This window comes from Rhinolophus sinicus, chromosome 13 (assembly GCF_057876585.1).
Source record: "Rhinolophus sinicus isolate RSI-liver-muscle chromosome 13, RSI-T2T, whole genome shotgun sequence".
Taxonomy (NCBI): domain Eukaryota; kingdom Metazoa; phylum Chordata; class Mammalia; order Chiroptera; family Rhinolophidae; genus Rhinolophus; species Rhinolophus sinicus.
This window is the reverse complement of record NC_142513.1, coordinates 18970856-18998793: the sequence shown is the minus strand read 5'-3', so window position 1 is coordinate 18998793 and position 27938 is coordinate 18970856. Positions and strand designations below refer to the sequence as shown.

General features: G+C 48.4%; 1 protein-coding gene and 1 long non-coding RNA gene across 5 annotated transcripts; one reads left to right on the top strand and one right to left on the bottom strand.

Moving 5' to 3' along the window:
* The first annotated feature begins 2263 nt into the window (after nt 1–2263).
* Nucleotides 2264–18843, top strand: TGIF2 (TGFB induced factor homeobox 2). 3 transcript variants are annotated; one of them, XM_019732698.3, is made up of 3 exons: nt 2264–2451; nt 6536–6770; nt 16126–18843. In XM_019732698.3, the coding sequence occupies exons 2-3, from the start codon at nt 6579–6581 to the stop codon at nt 16645–16647; spliced, it is 714 nt and encodes a 237-aa protein (XP_019588257.1). In that variant the 5' UTR covers nt 2264–2451; nt 6536–6578; the 3' UTR covers nt 16648–18843. The 3 variants fall into 3 exon arrangements, with proteins under 3 accessions (XP_019588257.1, XP_019588269.1, XP_019588263.1); XM_019732710.3 differs by lacking the exon at nt 2264–2451 and adding an exon at nt 3174–3306; XM_019732704.3 differs by lacking the exon at nt 2264–2451 and adding an exon at nt 3340–3673.
* LOC109447955 (uncharacterized) lies at nt 18605–27912 on the bottom strand. Of its 2 annotated transcripts, none has more exons than XR_002137446.3 (3): nt 27817–27912; nt 26250–26334; nt 18605–18739 (listed from the first exon to the last, which is right to left on the bottom strand). It is a non-coding gene; the product is annotated as an uncharacterized LOC109447955 (long non-coding RNA). The 2 variants fall into 2 exon arrangements; XR_012491247.2 differs by having other exon boundaries at nt 27822–27896.
* Nucleotides 27913–27938: the final 26 nt, after the last annotated feature.

Below are 27938 nucleotides of genomic sequence, written 5' to 3'. Positions count from 1 at the left end.
AGTATATCCAAAGCCCCTTCTTGCTGGGACACTGCAAACTGTCCTATTAAATATACCTTGGCCACCCCGCAGGTTAAGTGTGCACAGACTTACCTCATTACAACATTCTCTGTATGGAGGTCCCAGAGTTGCTGTAAGCAGTCATCATCCGGTGATGGGAGCTCCCAGTGTGAGTTGTTTGCAGTTTTTCCTGTAGATTGAAGAGTGTTGCAAAAAATAATCTTGGATTAGCATTTATCTTTGTTCTGAGATTTTTCATGAGATTCCAAGAAGTGGATTTACTGGCTTAAAGGATGCACACATGTTAAATTCTGATACTTGCTAGCTGAGAAACTTTACATGGTAATTCTCAAACTTTATGTATTTAGGCTTTACCTGAGGAATTTATCATGCGCAGTTGTAACACACCACCAGCCTGACTCTACCTCCCAACTCTCCCCCTCCCCCTCCAGGAAGTCTGATGAGGGACACCTGAAGCTGCTTCCAGGTTATCCAGCTCCCAGGTGGCTCTGCTTAGGGCTAAGGGGAGGAAGGAGCTGCTCCCTTGCATTTGCCCCAGTGCACCTCATCTAGCACAAGACTAGGGAAGCACTGGCCTAGGGGGCTGCTGCTGGTGGTTGAATTTACCGGGAGGTCTCTGGGCTCCAGTCCAGGTCCCAGTGGCTTCCCCAAAAAGGACAGAGTCTGGCTCTCCTACCAAGTGCCAAGGGACAGTCACATCTCCAGGAACACCTGGCTGCACCCATTTTCTCTTCCAGTCCCCCACCCCTTTCTAAAGGTCGCTGCCTCACACATGCTCTATGATCTTAGAGACTAGGACCCAGTGGTTTTACTCTTCTTAACTAAGACTCCCCAAGCCTCTCTTTTCCTCTTGGAAGACTGTGGACCAAGCACTACTTCCCCAAGAAATTATTTGGGGCCGCCACTCTGGGCCTCAGTTTCCCCATCTGTGAAATGGAGCATTGGGCGATGGCACTGACACTCTGGGTGCCGTTGTAAGGAGAGCAGCGTGGACAACTAAGTTCTAAGTGTTTTCAGGGAAATCTGACTTCAATGGGGAGTCCAGATGCACCTTCACAGTCATTTAATCAGCTTTTTGACTGGCTTAAGGCCTGTTTGAAGAAAATTCAGCTTTTGTTCTCAGAGTTCTCCATTGCTTAAGTGCAAGTAAGACCAAAAGTCATTTCAAGGCTGCTGATTTCCAAGGTCAAGGATCCTAGATATCTGGTACCAGATGAGGAACCAGAGGCCCATAAAAGGCCTTGCCAAAGTTGTAGGCTGACTCTGTGCTGGGAGGGTGGGGGCCACAAAGTACCCCCAGTCCGAGGCCCTTGAGGGAGGGGGAAGCGTTGGTCAACAGGTATTTCAAGTGGTACAAGGCGCCAAGAGCAAGGAAGAAAGTGCTGGCAGGATTGGGGAAGACCAAGGAAAATGTCCTGGAGGTGGGTGTTGTGGGTAGTGAGAACAAACCAGCCAGGACCCCTTCTAGATCTGTGGTCTGCCTCCTTTAAGGGCCTGTCTCAATGGGGTAAAGGTAACACCTCTGCTGTCAGATCCACCTGGGTTGGATGACACTGGTTGACTGTGTGAGAAGGGCATCTCTGCAGCTCGTGGGCAAACCAGGGACTGATACATACCAGTAACAGCACCTACCGGGATTAGACGAGATGACACACCTTAAGTGCCTCACTCAGCGTCTTGTGTTACAAACACTCCTTCAGGGTTAGCTGTTTTTACTTCTGGTCACCACTTGTGTGCTAGACTCTGGGGGCTACATGCTTTGGGGTGGTGTCAGAGGTAGCCTTCTACCCCACTCTACAGGCCCTTGAGGGCCGAACAGGCGTCCCATTCAGAGTCCAGTCCTCACCAGCTGGGGGTAAATCCCGGGACAAACTGGGCCTCAGTTTCCTCTCGGTGCAAAGGGAACAATCAAACGTCAGGCTTTGCATTATTTCTCCTCCAGGCAATGGCCTCCACCCCCAGCATGAAGCACACAGTAGGCGCTCCGGAAATGCTCTCCACTTCCTGCCCCCAGCTCACTATCCCGAGATTGAGTTCCCACCACTCTTCTTTAGAGGCCATGTGGCATTCCTGAGGGTGGGGGTGGGCGCAGGAAGAAGGTGCCCTCCTGGCCCCGCCCCCTCCGGGCGCGGTGGGCGGGGCGAAGCCCCTCGCCGCCGTCGGTCCGCCCCGCGGGGGGTGGGCGTAGCACGCCGGGCTCCGCACAAAGTTTGTTTTCTCCCTCAGGGCGGGTGGGGGAGGGCGAGGAGAGCGCCGAGGGGAGGAGAGGGGATCTGACGTCAGGCCGCGAGGTGCTTTCCAGCCGCGAGCTGTCAGGCCGAGTGTCAGGCCCGGCAGGTACGCGGCGCGTTCCCTCAGCGCCCCCTGCCCCCTGCCAGGACGCCCCGGACCCAGCCCAAGGCCGCGTGGACGGAAAAGCCGCTCAGAAAAGTCAGTGCGGGGCGTCGGAGCGGGGAAGATGGGGGCGGGGGGCGCGCGGACAACTTGGAAAGTTTCTTTTTCTGGGCCAGGCGGGGGAGGGGGCGTCGTCCTGGCGCGTGCGATTGTGGGTGTGTGACCTCGGGTGTGTTTGTGAGTCCCGACCGCGGTGCTGGCGGGGGCCGGTGGGGGGTGTCCCACCCCCAGGAGGAAGCTCGCTCGGGGCCCTTTTGGGGGACACAACTCCCTAGGATCCTACAACGGGAGAAGAGCCGCCCCTGCCCCGGGCCGGGGTTAGCGCGCGGGGGGCGGGTTTGTTTGGTTTCAAAAGTGCACGTTGCTAACCGCCGGCAGCCCCCCCACCCCCGCGCCGCGGTCGAGCCGGGAAGGGGGCCCCTCAGAGTGACAGCTGCGGGTGGGGGCAGCGGGAAGGGCCCGGAGCTGGGAGGGCTGGGGAGCCCGCGCGAGTTCCCCTTTCCTTTGGAACAAAGGAAAGTCTGTCTCTGAGGCATCTGTCACTCCCAGGCGGGCCAAGGAAGCGGGGCGCGTGGGGCTGGCGACCCGAAGAAAGTTTGTGCGCGCCGGGACCCTCCGGCAGGCCGAGCGTGAGGCGAGCCTCCCGCGGGGGAAGCGCGCAGTCTCCGGGGCAGGGGGCGGCCAACATGGAGTCTGGGCGCAGGGCTAGGGGTGGGGGGGGCGGCGCGGAGGTGGGAGCCCAGCCCCCTCCCCTCCCCCTCCGGGCCGAGTTCGGAGCACAAAGCCGAGCGCGCAGGCTCGGCCAGCCCCGCGCCCCGAAGAGTCAGCCAGCGCCGAGCCGCGGGGGAAGGGGGTGGGAACCAAACTTTTTTTCTGCTCTGGGACAGACACGTGAGTTTTCTTTCTTCCAGAGCCCCCGCCCCACCGGGTTTGCGGGCCTGAGGGGGAGCTGGAGCGCCGAGTCTGATGCGGGGTGGGGGGCTGAGGGGTGCAGGCGCCCCGAACTCAGGCCGATTCCCTGCCGCCCCGGGAGCCATGTGCTCGGTCCGACTCGGCCTGGGCCGCGGGGGAGGCTGCGCGCTTTGTGTGATCTGCTGGGAATGCAGCGCGAGTGCGCGGCCCGGGGGAGTGTCGGGCCGACCTGGGGGAGTTGTCAGAAAGTTTGTGCGGGAGTGGCTGCAGGTCGAAGTCGTGGAGTGTGTAGGAGAGTGCACCGACTGTAGTGTGGACAGAGTGTTGCTGCCTCAAGCCAGTTAGGGTAAGAACTGATGGCTGGTGTGATGACGTCTGGAGTTTTCCCCGTCTGAGAGATCGTGGGTGGGCGGGTCGGTTGGAGTTCGTGGGTGGGCATATATCCAAGAATTGGGCTGGTTGCGTGGGTACCAGTTGTTCGTGCTAAAAGAGATTTGTAAACTGCGTGTGTGCTGTATTAGTTGGTGAAATTCATGGGGGCTCCAGCGGCTGAGCGATGGGGTTGCTGCCAGTTACCTGAGTGCTGTTAAAGAGTTGCCTGGAGTGAGTGTGGGTTGTATATATGGGAAACCTCCCGGGTTATAAGCAAGTTGGCTACAGGACACAATGGTGGAGACGTCTGTGGAGACCGAGAGTCTTCTCCACGAGTTACCCCAGGAACCCTGCAGACTGGACCTTGGCTGGCAGCCAGGGTGGAATTTGTATAGATAACCAGCCAGGGCTGTACCCCTGAGCCCAGATCCCAATTGCTCTGGCCCCCAAAACTTCAGAAAGCCGTAGTGGGCTGTTCGTGTTCTCTGGGCAGTGGCATCTCTAACCAATGCCTGTCTCACCTCCAGGTGGCCTGGCTGGGAGGGTAGACCCTTCCCTCGAAAGCCTGGCCTAGCCAGCCCAGATATCTGGGCTCAGGCCCAAGTCAATGAAACAAAACCTGGGAAATGCCAGACTCTGTTGGCCCAGACTGCTGGAGAGCTGTTAAAAGGCTGAGGAGGGAGGAGCCTGGAGATTCTGGCTTCAACTTTTGGTTTTAAAATGTAAATCTCTTTTGCATGTGTGAACAAGAAGTTTGTCAGGGGGCTGAGCAACTGAGTTGGGTTGTCTAGGGAAACACCTTTCATTTGAAGAGGGGGCTCAAGCCTGAAGAGGGGGGAGGATGCTTGCCCAAGGTCACACAGCCAACTTCGAGGGACCAGAGCCCTGCCTTGCTCATTTATCTGGATTTTTGAGGAGTTGATCCTGGGACCAGGCCAGGAGCTAGATGACAAAGGAGAATGTCTGAGAGACAACCAGTAGGGATGACTCAACACTCTGCAGGCTACACAGTAGGTGCACAGTAAATATTACGTGTAGGACCATGGTGATTGATAGTCTCCTGACTCCTCACAGAATCTAGTGAGACCTGGGAGGCAAGACAGTATGGAGTTGGGGTGGGGGCAGCAAACTACCTTGGTCCAAGCCCTACTGTGCTCTCTATATATACTACCGTGTTTCCCCCAAAATAAGGCCTATCCGGACCATCAGCTCTAATGCGTCTTTTGAAGCTAAAATTAATATAAGACCTGGTCTTATATTAATGTAAGACAGGGTATGATGTGATATAATACAATATTATCCCTTATATTAATATAATATATATGTTTTGAAGCTAAATATATAAATTAATATATATTTTATATATATTTTGAAGCTAAAATTAATATAATAAGACCCGGTCTTATTTTAATATAAGACAGGGTATGATATGATATGATATAATATAATATATTATCCCTTATATTAATATAATACAATATTATCCCTTATATTAATATTTGCTCCAAAAGATGCATTTAGAGCTGATTGTCCGGCTAGGTCTTATTTTTGGGGAAACACGGTATATCCTGGATGTGAGGTTTTTTCCCCATAGAAGCTTTATTGAGATATAATTCACATACCATAGAACTTACCAATTTAAAGCAAACAAATCAGTGGTTTTTAGTACAGTTGAAACTTGAACAATGTGGTTTTGAACTGTGCAGGTCCACGTATGCATGGATTTTTTTTTTTCAATAAATACCTGTACTGTTTTCCATCTGTAGTTTGGAGACCTCGAATGCAGTGCCAACTGTATGCATTGTTCTCTGCCATTTTATAAAGTGGACTTCTGAGCATCAAGAGTTCCTAGACCCACCCCTCTGCGGATACTGAGGGACAACTAAGTTTTGGGGGAGTCAAAAGTTTTTCACAGTTTTTTGACTGTATGAGGCTTGGGGCCTCTAACCCCATGACATTAAAGGGTCAACTGTATGTTCACAGCTATGCAACTATCACCACAATTTTAGAACATTTTCTTTTCATCACCTCAAAAAAAAACTGCCATACCCTTTAGCTATCACCCTTCTATTCCCCCTCCAGCCTGTTCTGGACATTTCATGAAAATAGAATCATATAATATGTGTCCTTTATGACGTGTTTCTTGCACTTAGCATATTTTCAAGGTTCATCCACCTGTAGCATGGATCAGGACTTCAGTCCTTTTATGGCCAAATAATATTCCACTCAATGGCTAGACCTCATTTGTTCATTCATTTGTTGATAGACACATGGGTTATTTCCACGTTATGCTATGATGAATATTGTTGCTATAAACATTTGTGTACAAGCTTTCGTGTGGACATAGGTTTTCGTTTCTTTTGGGTAGACAGCTAGGAATGAAATTACTGGGTCACGCGGTAACTGTTTAACGGCCTTAGTAGCTTGGGCGGCTTTCTTAATCTCTCTGCGCCTTGTTTGCTTGCTCATCTATAAAATGGTAGTAATAGTAGCGTCTCCCTTACAAGGGCTGTGTAAGGGTTATTGAATGAGATAATAAATGTAAAGTGCTTAGTATGGAGCACAAGGAAAACAGACCTCAGTGGTAGCTGTAATTATTTCTAGTCTGGTACTGCTTAATTAACTGCAATTGTTTCAGTAGTCACCTACTGGCCCCATGAAATGGAGGCATTTTGGACTGACTCATCCCTTCTAGCTTGCCCAGCCTGCGGTATGGCCTAAGACTCTGAATTCCAATTCCCGCATAGTTGTGGTATCTCAGACTCTAGTAATGGCGTTTGGAGACTAGCAAAAGGATGAGCGTGTATAGTAGTAACGTCCCCATCTCCTTTGTCAGTTGTTCCAGGTGTGCCCGAGGCCCAGCCCAGCCGCCAGACACCATGTCAGACAGTGATCTGGGCGAGGACGAAGGCCTCCTCTCCCTGGCAGGCAAGAGGAAGCGCAGAGGGAATCTGCCCAAGGAGTCTGTGAAGATCCTCCGGGACTGGCTGTACTTGCACCGCTATAACGCCTACCCCTCGGAGCAGGAGAAGCTGAGCCTTTCTGGACAAACCAACCTATCAGTGCTGCAGGTAAGGGAAGGGTAGCAGGAGACCTGGGTTCTCATCCTGTCCCAGCCCTTGTCACTGACGCACTGTGTGCCCTTGGGCTGTCGGTTTCTCCTTGGGTCAAAGGAGAGCACCCATTCTCCCTGCCGCAAGGGAAGACCGCAACATAAGGTGACTGCAGTGAGATTTTGGATGTTCTGAAGAGGCAAGGAGTGGTTATTAACGTCTAGGTGTCAGCATTAACACTGGAAGCTGTAGGAAGGTGAGAAGGCAGTGAGTGTCTGGGTCTTGGCCCACAGCCCCAGAGTGGTGCTTGAATAGCAACTTGGTTGCAGGGGCAGTTGGCTGGTGGTGATCTGCAGCGGGGTTAAAAATTGAGTTGGAGGGTTAGCCGGTAAGCTCAGTTGGTTAGAGCGTGGTACTGGTAGCACCAAGGTTGCTGGTTCAATCCCCACATGGGCCACTGTGAGCTGCGCCCTCCTTAATTAAAAAAAAAAAAAAATGAGTTGGAATCACGGTCAAGGAAAAGGAAAAAGCCAGAGATTCTGGGTTTAAAACCCAGTTCTGCCACATAGGCGCTGTGAACCCCATCTTGATTTCCCCATCTATATGGTGGGGGTTACAGCCCTCCCCTGCCTGACTGAACTATTGTGAGGAAAAGATTCAGAACTGGTTGTGAAATTGCTTTGAGCACATTCAAAAGATCGTGTTATCCACTTGTTGGCAGGGCAAGACATTTTCTCCTTTGAATTGCCCCAATTGCTGACCTGCAGGTGTTTCTGTTGTTTTCACGGTGCTGAGGCAGGAGGCAGGAGGCAGGACGCCCTGGACAACGACTGCCTTGCCTCCCTCCCCTTTGGCTCTCACCTACTGGAGACCCAGAGCCTGGCCCTCAGCCTAGCAAAGGCCCAGCCCCTGCCTCCCTTTCCACCTCTGTCCTTCCCTAGGGTCTGGGCTCTCCCACCTTCCCTCACCCCACTCTGAATCTCCCAGGTCTTCCCAGCTCCTGTCCGTGCTCCAGGAAGCTTCGCAGTGAGTATTTAGCCCTCAGAACTCCTGTCACCTGACTTATACTTGCTGGGCAGCCGATAATCGGAGTCTACAAGAAAGGCTCTAGAGTTACAGACCCTGACTCCGATCCCATCTCCTCCACAAGAGGAAGCCTGGACCTCGGCCAACTCATTGCCTCCTCACTGAGCCTCGTGTTTCCCCATCTGAAAACCTGAGGTGATTGTGGCACTTTTGCAGCTTGTAAGGGAGACGGACTGACAGGAATTATTCAAGGCGTACTGTGAGGTGTCGGACACAGAACGGGTGCGTCTACTCCTTTTCATCCTCATCTGTCCTCCATCATAGGTCTTGGACTGAGCCCAGGTGCCTAGCAGGACCTAGCTTCTCACAGTGTACTGCCGAGCACCCCACTGTGCCCAGCTCTATGCTGGGCAGAGTTGGGATCCCACAGAGGAACCAGACTCATTCCTACCCTCAAGGAGTATCTAGTCCGGGATGAGGTAGCAGGAAAGACCTGGCCACTGATGCTTGTGAAAAGTGATCCCTGTTGGGACAGAAGGCAGCAGAGACCCAGGGCAGGGCTCCCGAGGCAGCCGGGAGTTTCAGAAGGCCCCCTAGAAGGGGTGGGCTTGAACTCACAGGATGTAGAACAGCACAGGCCAAAGTCTGGAGCCTGAGAGCAGGTATTTTTGAGTAGCCAGTGTTTTTGCTGGTCTTCGTCCTCCTGCCTGTTCCTTCAGTCCAGTCTCTTGCACAGAAAAGTGCAAATCTGATTGTTTCACACACTCCACGGACCCCATCGTCCTCAGGACAGAGTCCAAATTCCCTAGGAACTTACTAGCCTCATCTCTCAGTTCTTCCTGCCCCTGGGGCTCTTGAACCCTGGAGCCTCCAAGCTTTCTCCCTTGGCTTCTTCCTGACCTTTCTGAACCTGGCTCACTCCATGTCAGCATTTCTCTTGAAAGCATTCTCTGACTCTTTGAGTCCTCTGCTGTCTGTGTATTCCTGCTGTGCCTCATACCTGTGCTGTCAAAGCACTTGTCACGCTGTATTGAAACTGCTTTTTGTCAAGGACACTTTCTCAAATCTGAGTAATGTGCCAGCTCCTTTTAAAGAAAATATTTTTTTATGGACCCACCTCCCCTCAACGTGTTCACTTGAACCATATTTATTATGACAGCGCTTAATAGTATGTACAAACATAAAACTGGGTGAAAATGCCTTGCTTTTGCTCTTCTACACAACTGGAAAACAGTTTTGCAAATACATTAATGTGAAACCAGTGAGATTCCATCTAACTGCATTACTGTAAAATGGCGGGCAGTGTTTTGCTGGCCGAGCTGTGGTTTGTAGTGGGACGGAGGCACTGACTTTGGAGTTGAGCAAGTCTGGGTTGCCAGAGGCCATGGTGCTTCTACTCATCATCAGGATGGAAACCCAAAGCCACAGTCTTCTGTGGCAAACTAGTGGACCCCTAGGACAACATATCCCCAGAGCCTACTTAGAGGAAGGTAGGTCTGAGGCAAGGATTAGGTGCTGGAGACTTCTGAGGAACGATGGGCTGGATGCCACCTCCCCTGGTGGGAGGGGTTCCAGTGGTGGCCACCCTGCTCTAGAATCATGCTGAGAGTTAAGAAGCAGTGGGGACCATCTGGCATTCCTTGATGGAAACTGTACCATGAATCCCCAGCCGTACACCTCTGCTTGGAGGTCTCACAGGCACCTCAGGTTTCCTGATTGATAACTGATAACGTCTCCAGGCTGGCTCTTTCCCTGGCTAAGAGTTCCCCTTGATAGCCCTTTTCTCAGCTCATTTAGTCAGTCACCAATTCCTATACATTTACCCCTTAGATATTTCTGAAATACGATTTTTTTTCTACCCTGGTCCAGCTTTATCATTGTCTGATCACTTGGCGCCCCCCCCCCCAAAACCCTTCGATGGCTCCTGCGAACCTCATGACATCATCAGCAGTCCCTATCTGCATAGGAGGCTTCATTCCTGGCTCCCCATATTCCTGCCGCACTCAGTAGTAGTACCCCAGACCACTGCTCCCTCCCCTGACCAGGAGACCCCTGACGCTTAGAGGAGCTGTGTTCCCCTGGCGCCCCCGGACTGGCTCAACATTGAGACCCTTGACTGGAATTGCTTTTTAGAACACACTAGACTCAGAGGCCTAGTCGTAGTTATCACTGTATCCCAAGTGTTTAGCCTGGTCTCTCTGTAAAAGCCAGTAGGCCCTCTGTAAATAATTGTTGACGTGACAGAAAATGAAGATCAAGTATTGGAAATGCCAACAGGCAGGACCTCAGCAAGAAGAAAATGTGGCTCCTCAACCTGGAAAAATTGGCTTAAGTCCCTGGAGGCATCTCTTTTTCCTGTATTAAATTTTTAAAGTTTCATTGTTTATTAAAAACCTTTGTAAATATTCACAAAAGTGAATATTCTAATGCAAACACCACACACACACCCCACCCCCCATCAACTGGCTTCAACAAGCATCAACATTTTGCCAGCTTGTTTTCCTCTCTCCCTGGGGACATCTCTTTTGATTGTCTCCTTTAACCGCCCAGGAGCAATCTCATTAGCAAGTCAATGAGTCATTTAACTAACTGGTTTGCAGGTACTTGCCCAAGGCTAAGCAGTTGGGAGGGTGAAACCAAAAAAAAAAGAAGTCATTTGTGATGGATTTTCACAGGTCCCTGTGTCCCCCTCTAAGCCCCCTTTATTGCTGTGGTTTCTGACCGCTCTAAGGGGCTGCCTGTTTGGGGGGGGGGGGAGATTAGCGTGGCAGGGAGCTTCAGGCCCCATTCCTTCGCTCTAATTCTGACTGGACTGTGTGCTCTGTGCCAGGCCCAGTCTGTGTGCTGGAAACAGCGGTAGGAACGGGCACTACCCCTGCCCCTGGGTAGCCTCCTGGCGAGGAGGGAAGCCTAAGACTGTTACTTAAAAGATTAAGAATTCAGTGTAATTAATTACCAATGCAGTATCTGCAGGAGAGGCTTCCTGACAGACTTGAAGGAATGAGGCCTCAGGTATGGGGAAGAGGTCGAGGAAGGGGCCTGGAGCCGAAAGTCGTGGCTGCTGTGTGGAGAGGGTGTTCTGGCCTGGCCCACAGTGACCCCGTATCGTGCCGCAGCAGCTCTCCTTACTCTGGCTCCAGAGCTAGCTGCCTCCCGATTCTTCCTCCTGATTCTTCCTCCTGGCCCGCTGGTCTCCTCACCTCAAGGCCTTTCATCTGTCTGTATATTTTTTGACCTTCTGTGTGAGCTTTCTTTGCTTAAAGGCCTTGGCTCACAAGAGTTAAACCAGGATTAAACCACTGGTTTCTAAGTGTAGGTGGCAGGACTCGGGGGAGCTTATTTAAAAAACACATTCCTGACTCTGCCCCCACCCCCACCAGGTCTATAAAGCAAATGAGAAATAGTTATTTCTAAACATCCCCCTCAAGGTGACTCAAATACAGCCAGCAGCCTTTGAGAGCACCCAAATGGAGGTATTGGGAAGTGTGGGAAAGGGCTCTCCGTGCCTTCACTTCTCTCCCCTCCTTTGCTTCTGTTTTTCACAGCTGAAAAGACGAGAATTAAAACCCTTGTGTTGCCTTCTTCCAGCGCCTGGCGCTGGTCCTCACAGCTTCCATCCACTTCCAGGTGCCTCTCCCACTCCCACTTGCCACAGTGGTCCCTCCTGTGTCCTTCATCTCAGCCACTGATAAAAATACCAACAGGGCCCTGTTTTCTGGTAGAGACAGTCTTTCGGGCACCCTGTGTGTTTTGCCGTATCAATCACAGAATTCACCTTGGCATTCTCCCTACCACCTCCCCAAAGACCTTGAGTGGGGGCAAGTCACATGCTCTTTTCCTGACTTAGGCGTGAGTTGGGCAGCTGGAAGGGGCTACAGAAAATCCCGATAGCCCGTTATCACAGCTGGCACTGGTGTGCACTCAGGCCCCTGTCCTTGCCTGGCCCCCCTCAGCTGTGCATTTCTATCGGATGAGAAGACAAAACAGACAGTAGGCTGCCAAGTTTTCTGCAGACCAGGGTGAGTGTGTGGGGGAGTATATTGGAGGGGGGATGTTTTTCTGCTGTTCTCAGAATTAGAAGCCAAAATGGGAGCTGCAGCTAGAGGATAGATGCCCACACAGCTGCTAGTAAATGCCCAACACCGCTTTCTCATCAAAACCACTCATCCCTACCTCACTTGACCCAGGTCACTGTGATCTGACCTTTTCCCCAGCATACAGGGGTGAGGTGGAGAGGTGCAGGGCTCTCCCGTAGCACAGGTAGCTGAGGGGGTAGCTGCAGGATGGAGCGATGAAGCATCTGAGCAAGGAGAAAAGGCCTCAGGCTGACCCTTTAGTTCTTTCACCTGGCACTGCTGGTTGCTGGAAACCAGTCTGTCTGGACCAGATCCCAGCCTTTGCACGGTGACCGTGAGCAAGTTACTAAACCTCTCTGATCAGGGCCTCTATTCAATGGTTCAGATCAAATGGAGATCATCGCAGAACCTGTCTCATAGGCTGTTGAAGATTAAATGAGTAATTATAATAGATGGGAATGTTCAGAACGTCACCTCATACTGTTTTGTGTTCAACAAGTGTTTATTTTTAGGATTATGATGATTGTCTGTTCTGTTCCTCTGTTTGGTAAGACATGGCAAAGCAGAGGAAGAACCGCCGTAGGGGCTCTAAAGCCTGGAGTCCTGAGTTTGAATCTCAGCTTTGTTCTCAGAGGCCGTGTGACTTTGGACAAGTTCTTTCATCTGTTTGAGTTTCAGTTCCCTCTTTGGTACTTTGGGGACACTGCTCACTCCCCTTCCAGGCTTGTATGCAGATGAAGCATAATGCATGTGAGATGGCTGGCATCATAACCTGCTATCCAGGGTGCTTAGTTTCCTTCCTTCATTGCACCCAGCTGTTCAGCCTTATTTCTCCTTGGGGATCCCCTGCAACTCTAGCCAGGATGCAGCTCAGCCAGTGTCTGCTGATGTGTGCTGTTGTGTGTGTGCTCGGTTGTACTGGGGGGACCACAGAGGTGAAAAGGGATAAATGAGAATCCCAGGGACAGGGTCCTTCCAGGTTGGACTGCAGAAGGGGGAGAAGGGCCATAAGAAGGCTGGCTCTGCGCTGCCCAGAAGCTTTCCCAGCCCGACAGGAAAACATGGTGCCACCATGTTTCCCCAAAAGTAAGACCTAGCTGGACAATCAGCTCTAATATGTCTTTTGGAGCAAAACTTAATATGAGACCCGGTCTTACAGTAAAATAAGGGACATGGGTCTTTGCCCATCAGACTGTAGTTGCATCCATTCCACAGGTGACGTCACCCAAGGAGACTGTGTTCCCCCAAAAATAAGACCTAGCCGGACAGTCAGCTCTAATGCGTCTTTTGGAGCAAAACTTAATATAAGACCTGGCCTTTGATCCATTCAGCAAACATCAGAGGGATGTTTTGAGCAACACTGCGCACAGATGCAGCCCATGTAGTTCCCAATGTTACTGCACATGGGAGGGGTGGGGGGAGGGGTTCCTTTCTTCCGCCTACAGCAGCTGGTACAGGCTCTGTAAGTATCTGTTGATAAACTGAGAAGAGACAGGACCAGGAGGACCTAGTGTGTGGGATTTAGGCCAAGCCGCCGTTTAGGCCCTTTAGTGCTTGACCCTGGTTCTGGCCTAGTGGGATTAGCCCTGCCTGCTCCTGTCAGGTCCTTAAATCAAACCCTTCCCTGCCTCAGGACCTTGACATTTGCTGTTCCCTCTGTCTAGAACATTCTTCCCTCAGCTTTTTCTTATCCTTTAGGTCTCAGCCTTCCCAGCTCCCTTGTTCACAGAAGTCTCTCTTACCTTTAAGTGATGCCCTTTTATTCCTGTTTCCTTCTGGGCACTTACTGGTGGCTACTCACCGTGTTTGTTCATTGTCCGTCTCCGCAACTAGCTGGACTGTAAGCTCCACTGGGCAGAGTGCATGTCTTTAATTCACAAAGGCATCACCAGCACCAAGAACTGAGCCAGGCACATAGTGATCGCTCAGTAAATACTATTTGCGTAAGCACGAAGCCTTGAAAAGGGAGAGAACAACAGGAAAGTGAGAAGTTCTAACTTGACTGTTCTGGTAAATAAAATAAGCTGGGCTCTGAGGCCCTGTGACAGCCTGAGAGAAAGATTCTGAGAAGAGGGGCTCCCGCTCCTCTATATCCAAAGGCCCAGGCTTGGGGATCCCTGGCTGGAGGTGGAATCCTGCCTGACTTCTCCAGGCTGAGCTTTAAGTATGTTCATCAGTAAAATGGGATTTGATCAAACTCATAGAGCTGATGTAACTATTAAAAGAAGATTGTGTAGTACTCGGTAAATGGTAGCCATTGGTAGACTCTTCTCAGCAAAGTCTTCTAGAAAGGTGACCGGATGTGTGGCACCCATGTAGGCCACACCCTAGATGCCCCCACACACAAACCCACAGTTTTCATGTTTCTTCTCTCCTGCTGCTTCTGAGTTGGCCAGATAGCTATTAGGCAGCTTTCCCCCTTTGGTGGACCCTCCAGTGGAGCCAAGAGGAAGAAGGACTTGAAAAAATGATAGGGGGTTGTATTTGCCTGTTTAGGGAAAGAGTTAATGTTTTAAAACAGGTGTTATATTTATCAGCTTACACCAGCCATGCAGCTAAGAAACTGTTTTCTCGTCTAATCCATAACTGTGCTTAATTAATACCCGGCTGAGGTGCTGTAGGATCATCTTGCCACATCTCCAGGCCATTAGGAGTCAATGAGAGACAAGAGGGAATGAGGGGTTGATCTTTCCAGTGGTCACGAAGGGCGCCATGGTCAGGAGCCCGCTGCCCTCGGGTGTGCGGGAACCACGCAGTCTTTCTGAGCAGTTGTCTGCCCTCAGGGTGTTGTTCACTCCTGTATGAAAAGAAACTGTCAGGCCCTACACCAGCCGTAGGTGAACAGAGAGATGTTTTGAATCCAGTTCCTCTGCTCTGGCCTTGTCTCTAATATCTTAGATGAGCCAAGACTTAGAGGAGTAGGCATTCTCCAGGTCGAGAAGAGGGCTTTCCAGAAAGAAGGAAGGTAATGTGCAAAAGAAGCTGTATGTATATATGTATGTATGTATTTTTAAGCACAGGGCCTGATGGAGGGCTGGTGAGCAGTTTCACATGCTGAGGAACACAAAGGTTGGAAATAGAGGCCATGACAGGGAAATAGACACCCCCAGGCTCGGGTGTCTGGATTTGATCCTGTAGGCAGTAGGAGACATAGCAGTTTTCCAGAGCAGGAATAACAGTCATTGCATTTTAGGTAGAGAAGTGACAACCACTGGAGAGGCAGGATTGGAGAGCCATGAAGCTGGGGCTGTTCAAAAGAACCAGACAGACATGGGTCAGGGTGCAGCAGAATACTTGCCAGTGAGAAATTTCAAGCCTCATGCATAGATCCAAAAAGATTGACCTAAACAATCAATTAGACAGGGTTGGGGGTCAAAGTTAAATGGTAACTTTCCCAGCAGCATTAGGAAAGAAGAATTAAGGATATTGGTTGAATGCACGTTCCACTGGATCCACTAATGCTGGTTTTGCTTGGGAACGAGAATTTTCTTGTCCCTGCCAATCCCTTGGTGTCTTTGTGGCCTGCAGCAAGACTGCTCTAGAAACTTAGGAGTGACTCACCCTTGGCACCATCCCCTCTCCCCCGTTTATACACCCATATCCAACTGGGCACCAAGTCCTCTCATTTCCAATTTCCCAAATAGATCAAACATTTGTCATCTTGTCACCTCCTTTAGTGTAACTCGAAATACTAACCTTTCTCACTGCTTCCACTCTTTTCCACGAAGCAGGTTGCTCCTTTGCTTAAAACGTCCTGTAGCTCCCCATTGCACTTACAGTAAAGGACCAAATGCCCACCATAGAAGTAACCTCCAGTTACCTCCGAGCTCCAGCCATACGGGCCTTCCTTCTCCGAGTTCCTCATAGGCACTCGGCTTCCACCCACCACAGGGCCTTTTCAGAGGTTGATCCCCCTAAATCGAACCTTCCTCTTCCCTGCCCGTCTCCCACCTAAACTACTGCTCACCCTTCAGATCTCAATTTACGAGCCGTTTCCTCAGAGTACCATCGTGAGTCCACAAAGACTAGATTGGGCCTTCCCATTGTTGTCTCCAGGGGCCCACGGTGCCTTCCCTTCATTGGCTGCATCACAGCTGCAATGTTACATTCATTCGTGTGATTTCTTGCACTCTCTCCTCCCCACATGGAACCTCTCTGAGGAATGGGATTGTGTGTGTGTTGTCGGCTGCTGGAGCCTGGGGCCTGGAACACAGGTGCCCTGTAGCTGGTCTGGATGGAGTGAACTGACCAGTCTCCTCCCCTCGTTCCAGATATGTAACTGGTTTATCAACGCCCGGCGGCGGCTGCTCCCAGACATGCTCCGGAAGGACGGCCAGGACCCCAACCAGTACACCATTTCCCGCCGTGGGGGGAAGGCCTCAGAGGTGGCCCTCCCCCGCGGTGGCAGCCCCTCGGTGCTGGCTGTGTCTGTCCCAGCGCCCACCAGCGTGCTGTCCCTGTCTGTGTGCTCCATGCCACTCCACTCAGGCCAGGCGGAAAAGCCAGCAGCCCCCTTCCCACAGGGGGAGCTGGAAGCCCCCAAGCCCCTGGTGCCCCCTGGGAGCACACTCAGCCTGCTGACCAGGGCTGAAGCCGGGAGCCCCACAGGTGGACTTTTCAACACACCACCACCCACACCCCCGGAGCAGGACAAGGAGGATTTCAGCAGCTTCCGGCTGCTGGTGGAGGTGGCGCTACAGAGGGCTGCTGAGATGGAGCTTCAGAAGCAGCAGGCCCCGTCGCCCCCATTACTGCACACTGCCATCCCCTTAGTCTCTGAAAACCCCAAGTAGGCCTCTGCCGTCAGGGGTGCTCAAGGCTCGAGCCAGCTGTCCTGGGTTTCTGTCTCGCTTCCGTTTCATACAGAGGGTTTTCTTTGGATCACTGCCAAACATCAGGATTATCTCCTCTGTCCAGAGGTCTTCAGCAGGAAGACCCCTGGGGTCACTGTGCTGTGATGGGGACCTCTCCTCTGCTGCCTCTACCGTTTCTCCAGGCCTCAGCGATGAGACCGAGCGAGTGGAGACGCATGGTGCTGCTACCTCTCTGGAGAATCTGCAGGACCCGTGTGCCTGCCTGCTTCCCTGTGCTGGGCACGGGACACCTGCCAAGTTCACACCTATGCTGGGTCCACCTTGCCCCTGAGCCGACCTCTTTTTGTTAAGCCAACTGCGGACATTCCAAGTTCCTAAGTGTGTACAAGAGAAAAGAGGAACCCAGCAGATGTAACAGAACCAACTCCAGTTGAATGTTGAGGATTTTGCTAAACTTTGCGTTTGTTTTTCCCCTTTTGCTGTGGTTTGCGTTGATGGGAATGGTGAGCCCAGGTGTGGGGAACGGGAGTGCGTTGTGTGATGCAGGCTGATGGATTGGGAATGATCCGCCACTGCAGCTGGTGATCGTTTTACAAGAAGGAGTATTTTTATTTGGGGATCAGCTAAATCTGTGCAAAATTCCAAATGGTTGTTTATTGGTTTGGTTTACCAAAAAAAAGAAGGAAATACTTTTATGGGCTTTGGCTTTTCTGCATCGGGCACAGGAGGAGATTAAGCCACAGCCAGAGAGAGGGTCCAACAGAGAATCTGACCAAACCTTCTAGGAGCAGAGCAGAGAAGGATGATAAAACCAGAGAGGTGTTTTTTTCTATTTTTGTTTTTACTGTATTTTTTTGGGGGGTGGGGGAAGTAAGCTAGACTGAGGCAGTGGGGTTTTTTTTTCCTCTTTAATGTTTTCCTCTTCTTTATCCTTGAAAGCTTTGCCCTGCATCCCGACTTTTGGATTCCTTTAGGAACTTGGATCAGTGGGGCCAGAATGTCAGAAGCTCCGAGTAGCTCCTGCTTGGAGAGAAGTGAGCCATCTGCTGGAAGCTTTTCCCACACTAGTAGCAGGAAACTGTTCCTGTAGTAAGCAGGGAATAGTGCCCCCAGCTGCCTGAGGAACTGCCTTCCCGGGAGGCTGGGGCTGGAAATGAGGAAGCCTGTTCAGCGTGTCTTTGTGTTGCACCTTTCTTTAAATTGGAATTGCAGAGGCCCCTGCCCTGAACTTCACAGTGAAACAGGTCACAGTTGGTCTTATTCTCCTCCCCCCGCCCCATTTTTTATTTTGCTGTTTCATTGCTGACAGTGTTCAACAGCAACATACCCCATCTTTATATATCCTAAGAAACACTAATCCTAGGTTTTTATTAGTTAAAATATTTTTGTTCAGCGTAACATTGTTACTGGGTCAAAAGACAGGTCAGGAACCCCAGCCTGTAGTTTCCTGAACTTGCCAGGTCCGCCTCAAGGGCAGGGGAGAGTTACTGGGTGTTGACTGACCTGGATGGGCTTGGCCAGGAGAAAAGGCAGCAGCGTGTGTTCTGTCCCTTCTGGATGATCCCTGAAGCCTTCAGGGAGGCGCCCTCACTTCTGAGTGGTCTGGCCTACCCATTGCTGTTGGAGTAGGGATTAGTTATTTAAGGAGAGAGAGCTTTGCTTTGTGACTAGGCAAGTTTCCTAGACCCTCTTTTGCCTCCCCCACCCCTCCTTGCATGCCCTGGAGTGGGGGGAGGGGATCAGGGACCCTCACCCTCCTGGGGCCCAGCTAGGGAAGAATGAACATGGCAGCTTCAAGATTAATTGAAGTTGCTGTTTGCCCAGCCTTTTCCACCCCACCCATGTCTGTGAGCCCAGGTCTGACGTGACTGCTGCAAGACACTTGTAGCAGGGGACTCTGGAAGTGTATTGGGCTGGGGTGGGACGTTTTCTTGCCACAGTGCACTGAGCAGTGGAGGTGGTGAGGGGTGTGGGCGCCGTGCTGCTGAATTCTGGTTGGCATTCCCCCCTTGTGCAAGATATGGAGGCTGGGGGTCCGGCAGCCTCTGCTTGGTTTGGTTGTGAAATAAACCTGGAGGAGAAGCACAGTTATCCCGTTGAATAATTTGAACAAAAAACTACTGTAAATAACTTTTGTTTTTGTCTTTTGTCAAATAAAGTTGTTTGGGTTGTTGAGTTGTGTTTTGTTTTTAAAACGAACAGATTGATGGATGCACTGTGACCCTGGGCCCAGCCCAGAGCTGAGGCTATTGCCGAGTCCTTGCCTCTTTCACCCTCCCTCTGGTGGACACCTGTAGGGGTTGTACACTCGGATCCTTACTTCCTTGGCCTCAACCCTGTTGCATATCCCGTTCATTCATCACAGTGTGCAGGAGGCATATGCATCCCAAGCTGGACCAGTCTTCATGGGGTCAACAGTCAAGCTTGGGGGTTGCTAAGCGGTAGGGAACTCAGGGTGCTGGCAGCTCCCCGACCCCTTCCCAATGAAGAAAGCACATGGCTGCAGTATGAAGCCAGCACGGAAGCAGAGATGGGATGGGTGCCCTAGTCATGTCTGAAAGCAGTACCACCTCTGGACTTAATATGTAAACTAGCTTAGCAAATTACCCCTTTTCTTTAAGTTAGCTGTGGGTTGCATTTCTGTCATGAAACTGACTATACATTGTAATTGCAGCCCAAATGGTACAAAATCAAGGTTTGCAATAGTAAAGTCTTGCTACGTGCCTGGGCCTGTGCAATGTTCATTATCTTAATTTTTATACACAAGTGAGATGCCCTTCCCATAGGTAAAGAAACAAGATTTATTAACTGAACTTACACAGCCAGTATTAAGTGGAGCTAATATATGAAGTCTCTCTTGCTTGAGGGTCATCCTGAGGTCGACCTGGACTTTGTTTGAACCTAACATAGGCAGTTCACAGCCTACTGGCATCCAGCTACTTAACGTGGTTTGGGCTAAGCACTAGAAGTTTCTTCTAAACCAAATTGGCTTCTTCCTGGTTTCTCCCCAGTACACCTGGATGGAGGATATCCAGTCTCCACCAGTCACTCTCCTTTAGGCATTTGGAGATAGCCTCCCTGCTCAAGTTCCTCAGATAAAAGAGCCCCAACTTAGCCACTCACCCGAGGTCTTGGTTTTCCTACTTCCCTCTCTCAGTATCCCTCAAACTGGACTGGACACTTTCTTGTCCCTGGGGCTCCGCAGAATAGGAACATGCTGGAAGAGCTCTTCAAGATCAGTTTAATACTCATTTTACATCTAGAAAACTCCCCAAAGGGGAAAGTGATTTGAGTGGTTCCACTGCTTCAGGAGTGATGGCTTCGTACAAATTCAAAGAACTGAAACCAAAAGCCTTCTGCATCAAGCTTCAAACTTATGAGCCCTGGGGTGAGTAAACACTCTAGATAGTAAGAGCTGACGGATAATGTGGGTAAGGCCCCTTTCTGAAGCGAAGAATGTCATCTAAGGACATCTGCCTTTCCAGTAACAATCTCATTGAGGAAATAACTTTGAAATGTGTTTATGCTCCCTGGTCTTGAGTACCTGGTGTAGGGTTGGCCATTACCAAACCCCCTCTCTAATGCCCCTACTCTTAACAAGGGGGCCGTGAAGGTGCTTTAAGACCTTGGGTATCAGTGTAAACTTCGACCCTGTGTCCAACAGTAAAAAAGGGGGAAAAAATGGTAGTGATGGAGGGTTGTTGGGTGGGGTGTGCCTTTGGACTGCTGGTCAAGGAAGGCCTTTTCCTTCCCTCTGTTTTTGAAAGTGGGGTCACTTCTCCATGGATTCCATTGGGAAAATTTTCCCCCAACCCAGACCCAGGAATAAGAATCTCTAGGGCGGGAATCAGGACTCTGGATTTGAAAAGTACACTCTAGTTTGGAAGCTGATGATGTGAAGGCTCCCAGAAGGCAGGGGCCAGATCTGCTTTGTCATCTGTCCAAATAATCCTCCAGATAATCCACCAAAAGGAAATGGTTTATTCGGAAAAAAAAGAAACAACCAAGGAGTGTGTGCACACTTGCCAGCCGGTCTTGCCCACTGGCCACCCACCCATGGCTCCCCCATTTATTTGCATCCCTCTCCTGGAGGTTACCATAGAGTTCAACAGGAAGTCAAGATGAGAGAATTAACCCCACCCACAGTCCTCCCAGCTCTATGGTTAAGTGTCTTAAGATGTCAGTTTACTTTCAACAGCTACAGTGTGGCTGTAACCTCACTGTTAGCCACCGGAGCCATAGAGAGTAAGGTCTGCACCTCAGTGGGAGTGTGGAAATAACCATCACTGCTCTCAGTGTTACTGGTTTCCAAAGCACTTTTCTGTGATCCAAGCCGGGGTTCAAATTCTGGCTGTCACTTCACTAGGTGCTGTGACCATAGGCAAGTCAGTTCACTGCAAACTTCAGCTTCCTCAGCAATAAAATGGGAATATTCACCTCTTAGGAGGATGAAACGGGATAATGCATTTTACTGTTATTATCTGGCCTCTCAGCACAGGGCTGAGAGTAAAACAAGTTAAAATAACTGGCCCCATACCACACAGCCGTTAAGTGGCAGAACTGGGACTAATTACCCAGAGAAGTGGTTGTCCAGCCTTAATATGCAAGGTCTTCAGGAGAGCTTAGGAAAATGCAGATTTCCAGACCTCACTCCTAGATTGTCCAGGAATCTGCACTCTTCACTGATGGCACAGGTTTTCATGCTGTTGCTCCAGGGATCCACTCATTTATAATCAGGATACTGATTTACTCCCAATCATTTATCCCCAGGAAACTGCTGGGGTGGGAAGACAACACCTCATCTTTCAAAGTTGCAAGATGAAAGGAAGAAGGGTACCACCAAGTAGTCCCCCCAAATCATTTGACTTTCTTAGCCCCCAGGAATCTATGGTGGCCTAAAGGTCAAGTGCAGCTTCCTGAGATTGTCATTTTAATTACATAAGCAATCCACATTCACTATAGAAAAATGTACAATAAAGGTCAAAGAGAGGAGTTCAGTATAGTGGTTAAGAGCCCAGCCAACTTTTGGGGAAAAATAAATGTATGTAAAACATTTAGCAAAATTGGCACCTAGTAAGGGCTCAACAGTGCTAGTAAAACATTTATTTTAGCCAAAAAAAAAAAAAGCGGACCAGGATACAAACTCAGACCGCTACTTCACAACAGGTGCTCTTTCCGTGACTCATGGTTTTCCCACCAGGACTCCTGACTTCTGTGATTCCATCGATGTCTATCTGGTGCTGCAATCTTACCTCTCAGAGCACACCTTATTCTGCAAACCCTACTACCCTGTTTCCCCGAGAATAAGACCTAGCCAGACAATCAGCTCTACTGGGTCTTTTGGAGCAAAAATTAATATAAGACCTGGTATTATATTATGTTAGATAAGACCGGGTCTTACAGTAAAATAAGACCGGGTCTTATATTAATTTTTGCTCCAAAAGATGCATTAGAGCTGATTTTCTGGTTAGGTCTTATTTTCGGGGAAACACGGTACAAGTGTCTGGCAGTAGTATAGAGGCGTTCAGCTGGAAGCACATACAGACACACCTCGTTTTATTGTGCTTTGCTTTATTGCGTTTCACAGGTGTTGCGTTTTTCACAAGTTGAAGGCAAGACCCACCACCAGCAAAAAGATTACGATTCACTTTATTGTGGTGGTCTGCAATCGAACCCACAAGATCTCAGAGGTATGTCTGTACTCACCCCAAGGCTGAGATCATGTGTTTAAGTGGTGCTAAAAAGCCCCAACCTCACAAAGGCAGACTTGTCCTCATTCCAAATCTGTCTTTCCCACTTCCAAATCTGACTTCAAGTTCTTTTCCATATTAGAACACCCAGGATGTTTATTTTAATCAGATGGACGCACTGAGATTCAGCCAGATTCCCCGCTTCCTAAGGTAAGGAAAGCCTTGGGTGAAAGCAGAAAGGGACCAAGGCTCAGTCCCATAGATACCTCCTAGGCAAGGACATTCCACCATCTCTCCCCAGCTTGGCTTTTTCTGCTCCTAGAGAGAGAGCTAAGAGGGGAACATAGATCAGGTTTCTAATTTGCTGTCTGACCTTGGGTTGGAATGCAGGACGTGAGGACCCTTCCAAATATGACTTTCTGTGATACCCTCCTCTCCTCCCATATAAACACAAACTTAATGAATCTGAGTTAAGGTCAAAGTGTCACAATATAATATAATCTGACATATAAAGAATTAACTCTTTTTTTTGTGGGGGAAATAGTTATCTCTGCAGATGATATGATTATAGATGTAGAAAACCTTAAAGAGTCCACAAAAAACTATTGAACTAATAAAATGGATTCAGCAAAGTTGCAGGATACAAAATCAGTGCCCAAATCAGTTGTGTTTCTATACAATAACAATGAACAGTCAAAAAGGAAATTAAGAAAATAATTCCATTTACAATAGCATCAAAAAGAATAAAATACTTAAGAATTAATGAAGGAGATGAAAGACATATACCGAAAAACACAAAACATCACTGAATGAAATTAAAGAAGATACAACTAAATGGAAAAACATCTTGTGTTCACAGATTGGAAGACTTGATATTGGTAAGATGTCAATACTACCCAAAGTCATCTGTTGGTTCACTGTAATCTCTAGTAAAATCCTAATGACTTTTTTTTTTTTTTTTTTGCAGAAATTGAAAAACCCATCCTAAAAATTGTATGGAATCGTAAGGGACCCCCAATCAAAAAAATATAGAAAAAGAACAAAGTTGGATGAGGTACACTTCTTGATTTCAAAATATACTACAAAGCTACAATAATCAAAACCATGTGGTACTGGCATAAAGACAGACAAATAGACCAATGGACTAGAATAGCGAGCCCTGAAATAACCCTTCCACATACAAGGTGTGATAATTAAGTTCGCGAACTCATCCTAGAAAAAGTGCTGCATACTCATTGCTGACTATCACTATGGTCACCTTCGAAGTACTCCCTTGGGAAGCTATGCCCCGACATCAGCACCTAGTCCACCCTTCAAAGCAATGTTGGAACTCTTTTTCTGGAATGGCCATCAGAGCTGTCATCGTATTACCCTTGATGTCCTGAATGTCATTAAAATGTCTTCCTTTCAATATTTCCTTTATCTTCAGGTAAAGATAGAAGTCATTGGGGGCCAGGTCAGGTGAGTAGGGAGGGTGTTCCAATATAGTTATTTGTTTCGTGGCTAAAAACTCCCTCACAGACAGTGCCGTGTGAGCTGGTGCATTGTCATGATGCAAGAGCCATGAATTGTTGGTGAAAAGTTCAGGTTGTCTAACTTTTTCATGCAGCTGTTTCAGCACTTCCAAATGATAAACTTGGTTAACTGTTTGTCCAGTTGGTACAAATTCATAATGGATAATCCCTCTGATATCAAAAAAGGTTAGCAACATCGTTGCAACAAGTTTGTGAACTTAATTATCTGACCTCATATGGTCAAATTGAAACAGCACACAAATCACAATGACCAGCTTAAAACTGGTTCTGCTCCCTTAAAGCAGATCTGTGATTAATACAGTCTTTGAGCTATTTTACAGAGAGAGCACTGCGCATGTGCCACCCCTGTCCACCAGCTGCTCCCGGAACCAAAGTCTCGGCCCTCCCCATGGAACTGAAAGATCGGGACATGACAGGAACTTCAGCGTCTAACCCTTTCAGTAACGAAGGGCCCATTTTCCAGGAAGATCAGTGCTGAAGCCCCTTACCATAAATGGCCAAGTTCCAAGATCCTCCAATTAAAACTTTTCCCCTAACCCCTTAAAAACCTGCCCCAAAACCTGGATCAGGGCGACTGATGTGAGCCTTTTCTCCAGTCTCCTTGTCTGGCTGCCTGACAAATAATCCCTTCTCTTTGCAAAACACCTGTTGCCTCAGACTCTGGCTTTTCTGTGTGCCATGGGCAACAGACCCACCAACTCTGTTCAGTAACAGATGATTTTCAACAAGGATGCCAAGACCAGTGGGGAAAGGAAAGTTTAATAAGTGGTGGTGGGAAAACTAGATATCCACATACAAAAGAATAAAGTTGGACCCTTACCTAACACCATATAAAAAAGTAACTCTGAAAGGAGTTAAGAAGTACAAATTGCCAGTTGTAAAAATAGTCACAGGGATGTAAAGTACAGCATAGAGAATATAGTCAATAATATTGTAATAACTATATATGGTACCAGATGGGTACTAGACTTACTGGGGTGATCACTTCATAAGGTATATAAATGTCTAATTACTATGTTGTACACCTGAAACAAATATAATATTGTATAATCAACTATAACTGAAAAAAAATAAATTTTTGAAAATTAACTCAAAATGGATCAAAGACTTAAACATAACAGCTAAAATTATAAAACTCTGAGAACAGGAAAAGTGTAATGATTTCTTGGATATGACACCAAAGGTATAGGCAACAACAAAAAAATTACACAAATTGGACTTCATCAAAATTAAAAAACTTTTGTGCATCAAAAGACATCAACAGAGTAAAAAGGCAACCCATAGAATGGGAGAAAATATTTGTAAATTACACATATGATAAGGGATTAATATCCAAAATATATACAGAACTCCTAAAACTCAACAACATAAAACCAAATGACCGGACTCAAAAATGGGCAAAAGTCTGGAACAGACATTTCTCCAAAGATATACAAACGGGCAACAAGCATATGAAAAGATGCTCAACATCACTAACCAGTGGGGAAATGCAAATCAAAGCCACAATAAGATACACCCTTATAGCACTTCTTACAAAAAAGAAAAAAAAAGAAAAAAACAAACAACAAAAAAAAAACAAAGCAAAAACAACAACAACGAAAAAAACAGAAAATAAGTGTTGGCAAAAATGTGGAGAAATTGGAACTCTTGTGTACTGTTAGTGGGAATTTCAGTGGTGCAGCAGCTATAGAGAGCAGTATGGCCGTTCCTCATAACATTAAAAATAGAATTACCATATGATCCTGCAATCCCACTCTGGGTATATACCAAAAGAACTGAAAGCAGAGACATGAACAGATATTTGTATACTAATGTACACAGATGCATTATTCACAATAGCAAAAAGGTGGAAGCAGCCCAAGTGTCCCTCAGGAGATGAATGGATAAACAAAATATGGTATATACATACAATGGACATTTAACAAACATTTAACAAAGTAATTATTCAACCTTAAGAAGGAAGGAAATTCTGACACATGCTACAACATGGATGAACACTGAAGAGAGTACGCTAAATGAAATAAGCCAATCAGAAAACGACACATACTATGTGAGGTACTTAGTCAAATTCAGAAACAGAAAGTAGAATGGTAGTTTCCAGGGGCTGCAGATGGGGAGTTAATAGTTTAATGGGTACAGAGTTTCACTTTTGCAAGATAAAAGGTTCTGAAAATGGATGGTGGGAAAGGCTATAAAACAAAGTGAATGTATTTCACTGTGCCACTGAACTATACACTTAAAAATGGAAAATTTTGTTATGTATATTTTACAGCAACTTAAAAATTTTTTTTATAAAGTTTTAAAAAAAGAACTCCATTTTATTCTAATTTTCTCCATCATTTCCACCAAATCTCACCTGAAAAACTTCAACAGCCTTTAGTCTCCCACTCTGATCCAGTCCTCCAAATAGCAGCCAGAGTGATCTTGCTTAAGATGCAAACCTGCAAAGTGAAATCCCCTGCTGAAATCTTTTCTGTGGCTTCCTCCTCCACCCTTGGGATAAAAACAAATTCCTCACCATGACCCTCCCCTTCCTTCCCCAACTTGTGGCTTTATTCCTTATCTTTAGCTGGTTTCATCTCCTGAAAAGCTCTCTTCCCTTCCTCTCCTTTTCCCCTTAACTCATACTCCCCTTCACTCCTTCAGAGCCGGCTTCCCTAACCTCCTGGATCAGGTTCCCCATCACAAACCTTTACCACCAAAGCCAGCTGACTTATCTTTCCTGTCTTTGACCATGGGCATTCTCTGACAGAGTGATCAGTTTGTCTCCAGTGCTTCACGCCACCAGGGAACTTGTAAAAGAAGTTTTATATTGATGGTACACTTCCAAACTGGAGTGTGCTGGTTAGGCATCACCATAGTTTGCATATAGGAGAGAAACTGGTTCAGAAGAGGCAGGGCCAAAAAGAAAAAGATCCATGTGAAAGTAAAAACTAAAAGTGTACCATGTGGCCCTCCCACCAGGTCCAGACAGAATAATGTCTGTGGCAGTGTGTATCATCTCTGGGGTGCAGCCCTGTTCAACCTACTGAAACAGGATCTTGGGGTTGGAGTGTGGTGGAAAACACCACTATGATATTCTGAGAAAGCTTTCTGGGAGATTCTGTTGCTCACCTAAGGTGGAGAACTATAGGTGAACGTTGACAGGTATGGAAAGGACGTACGACCTCATTGCTATTCTTTAAGGCTTAAAGCTTAAGGTTAAAAGTACAGATGTTGTAGTCAGATAAACCCAGGTGCTAGTTGAGTGATTCTGGGCAAACTACTTTGCCTCTATAAACCCACTGCACAGAAGTGAGGTACCTGGGTCTCAACTTATTACATTGCACAGTGCCAATGACACCAACTGGAAGGCTTATTAAAATGCTAATTATAGTCCCCGCCCCCTGAATATCTGATGGGGTCCAAGAATTTGCATCTCTAATCAAGTTCCTAGGTGATGTGGCTGCTGCTGGCCCAGAAACAACCTGTGAACCACTGACCTAGCACATAGTGAGGATACAACAGATGCACACTCAGATATTCTGATACCTAATAAAATCCTTTCTCCAGTTTTCCCCCGTAAGGAGTCCTCAGCTGGTTCCAACTTCCTATGTAGCCTTAGAAATCATTTCCCCTCTTTGGGTCTCAGGGCTCATTTGCCAAAAGAGGGTGCTAGGCAAGATGGGACACTAAGTTATTACAAAAAAGAGTTAACGTCCTACGGAACTTGCAGAGACAGGGAAGTAAACAAGCACAGCCTAAATCCTGAGAGGCAGCCTGGGGCTCCCGGGGAGCAAGGCTTGGGATCGAAAGGACGCCTCGAGGAAGGCAGGGTAGCGTTCGGCCCGGCCGCTTCGGCTTCAGACGCCGTTCTTCAGTCTCCATAGCGCCCCCTCACGCTCGTGTTCCCGTCCCTCCCAAGATTGTCCCTTCCCTCTCACCCTACCGCGCGCCTGGCAGAAGCTTGCCGTCATGTCCGCCACGCGTAGAGCGCTTGCGCCAAGGGGACGACTGCTTTTCCACTCGGGCGGCTATGCGGCCGCCGATTGGCTGCGTGGGCACG

What these genes read in the sequence shown, in the direction of transcription:
- TGIF2 (XM_019732698.3), top strand. Translation starts at nt 6,579, where the DNA reads ATGTCAGACAGTGATCTGGGCGAGGACGAAGGCCTCCTCTCCCTGGCA. An exon ending in CCAACCTATCAGTGCTGCAG is followed by an intron (nt 6,771 to 16,125) that starts GTAAGGGAAGGG and finishes CCCTCGTTCCAG; the next exon opens with ATATGTAACTGGTTTATCAA.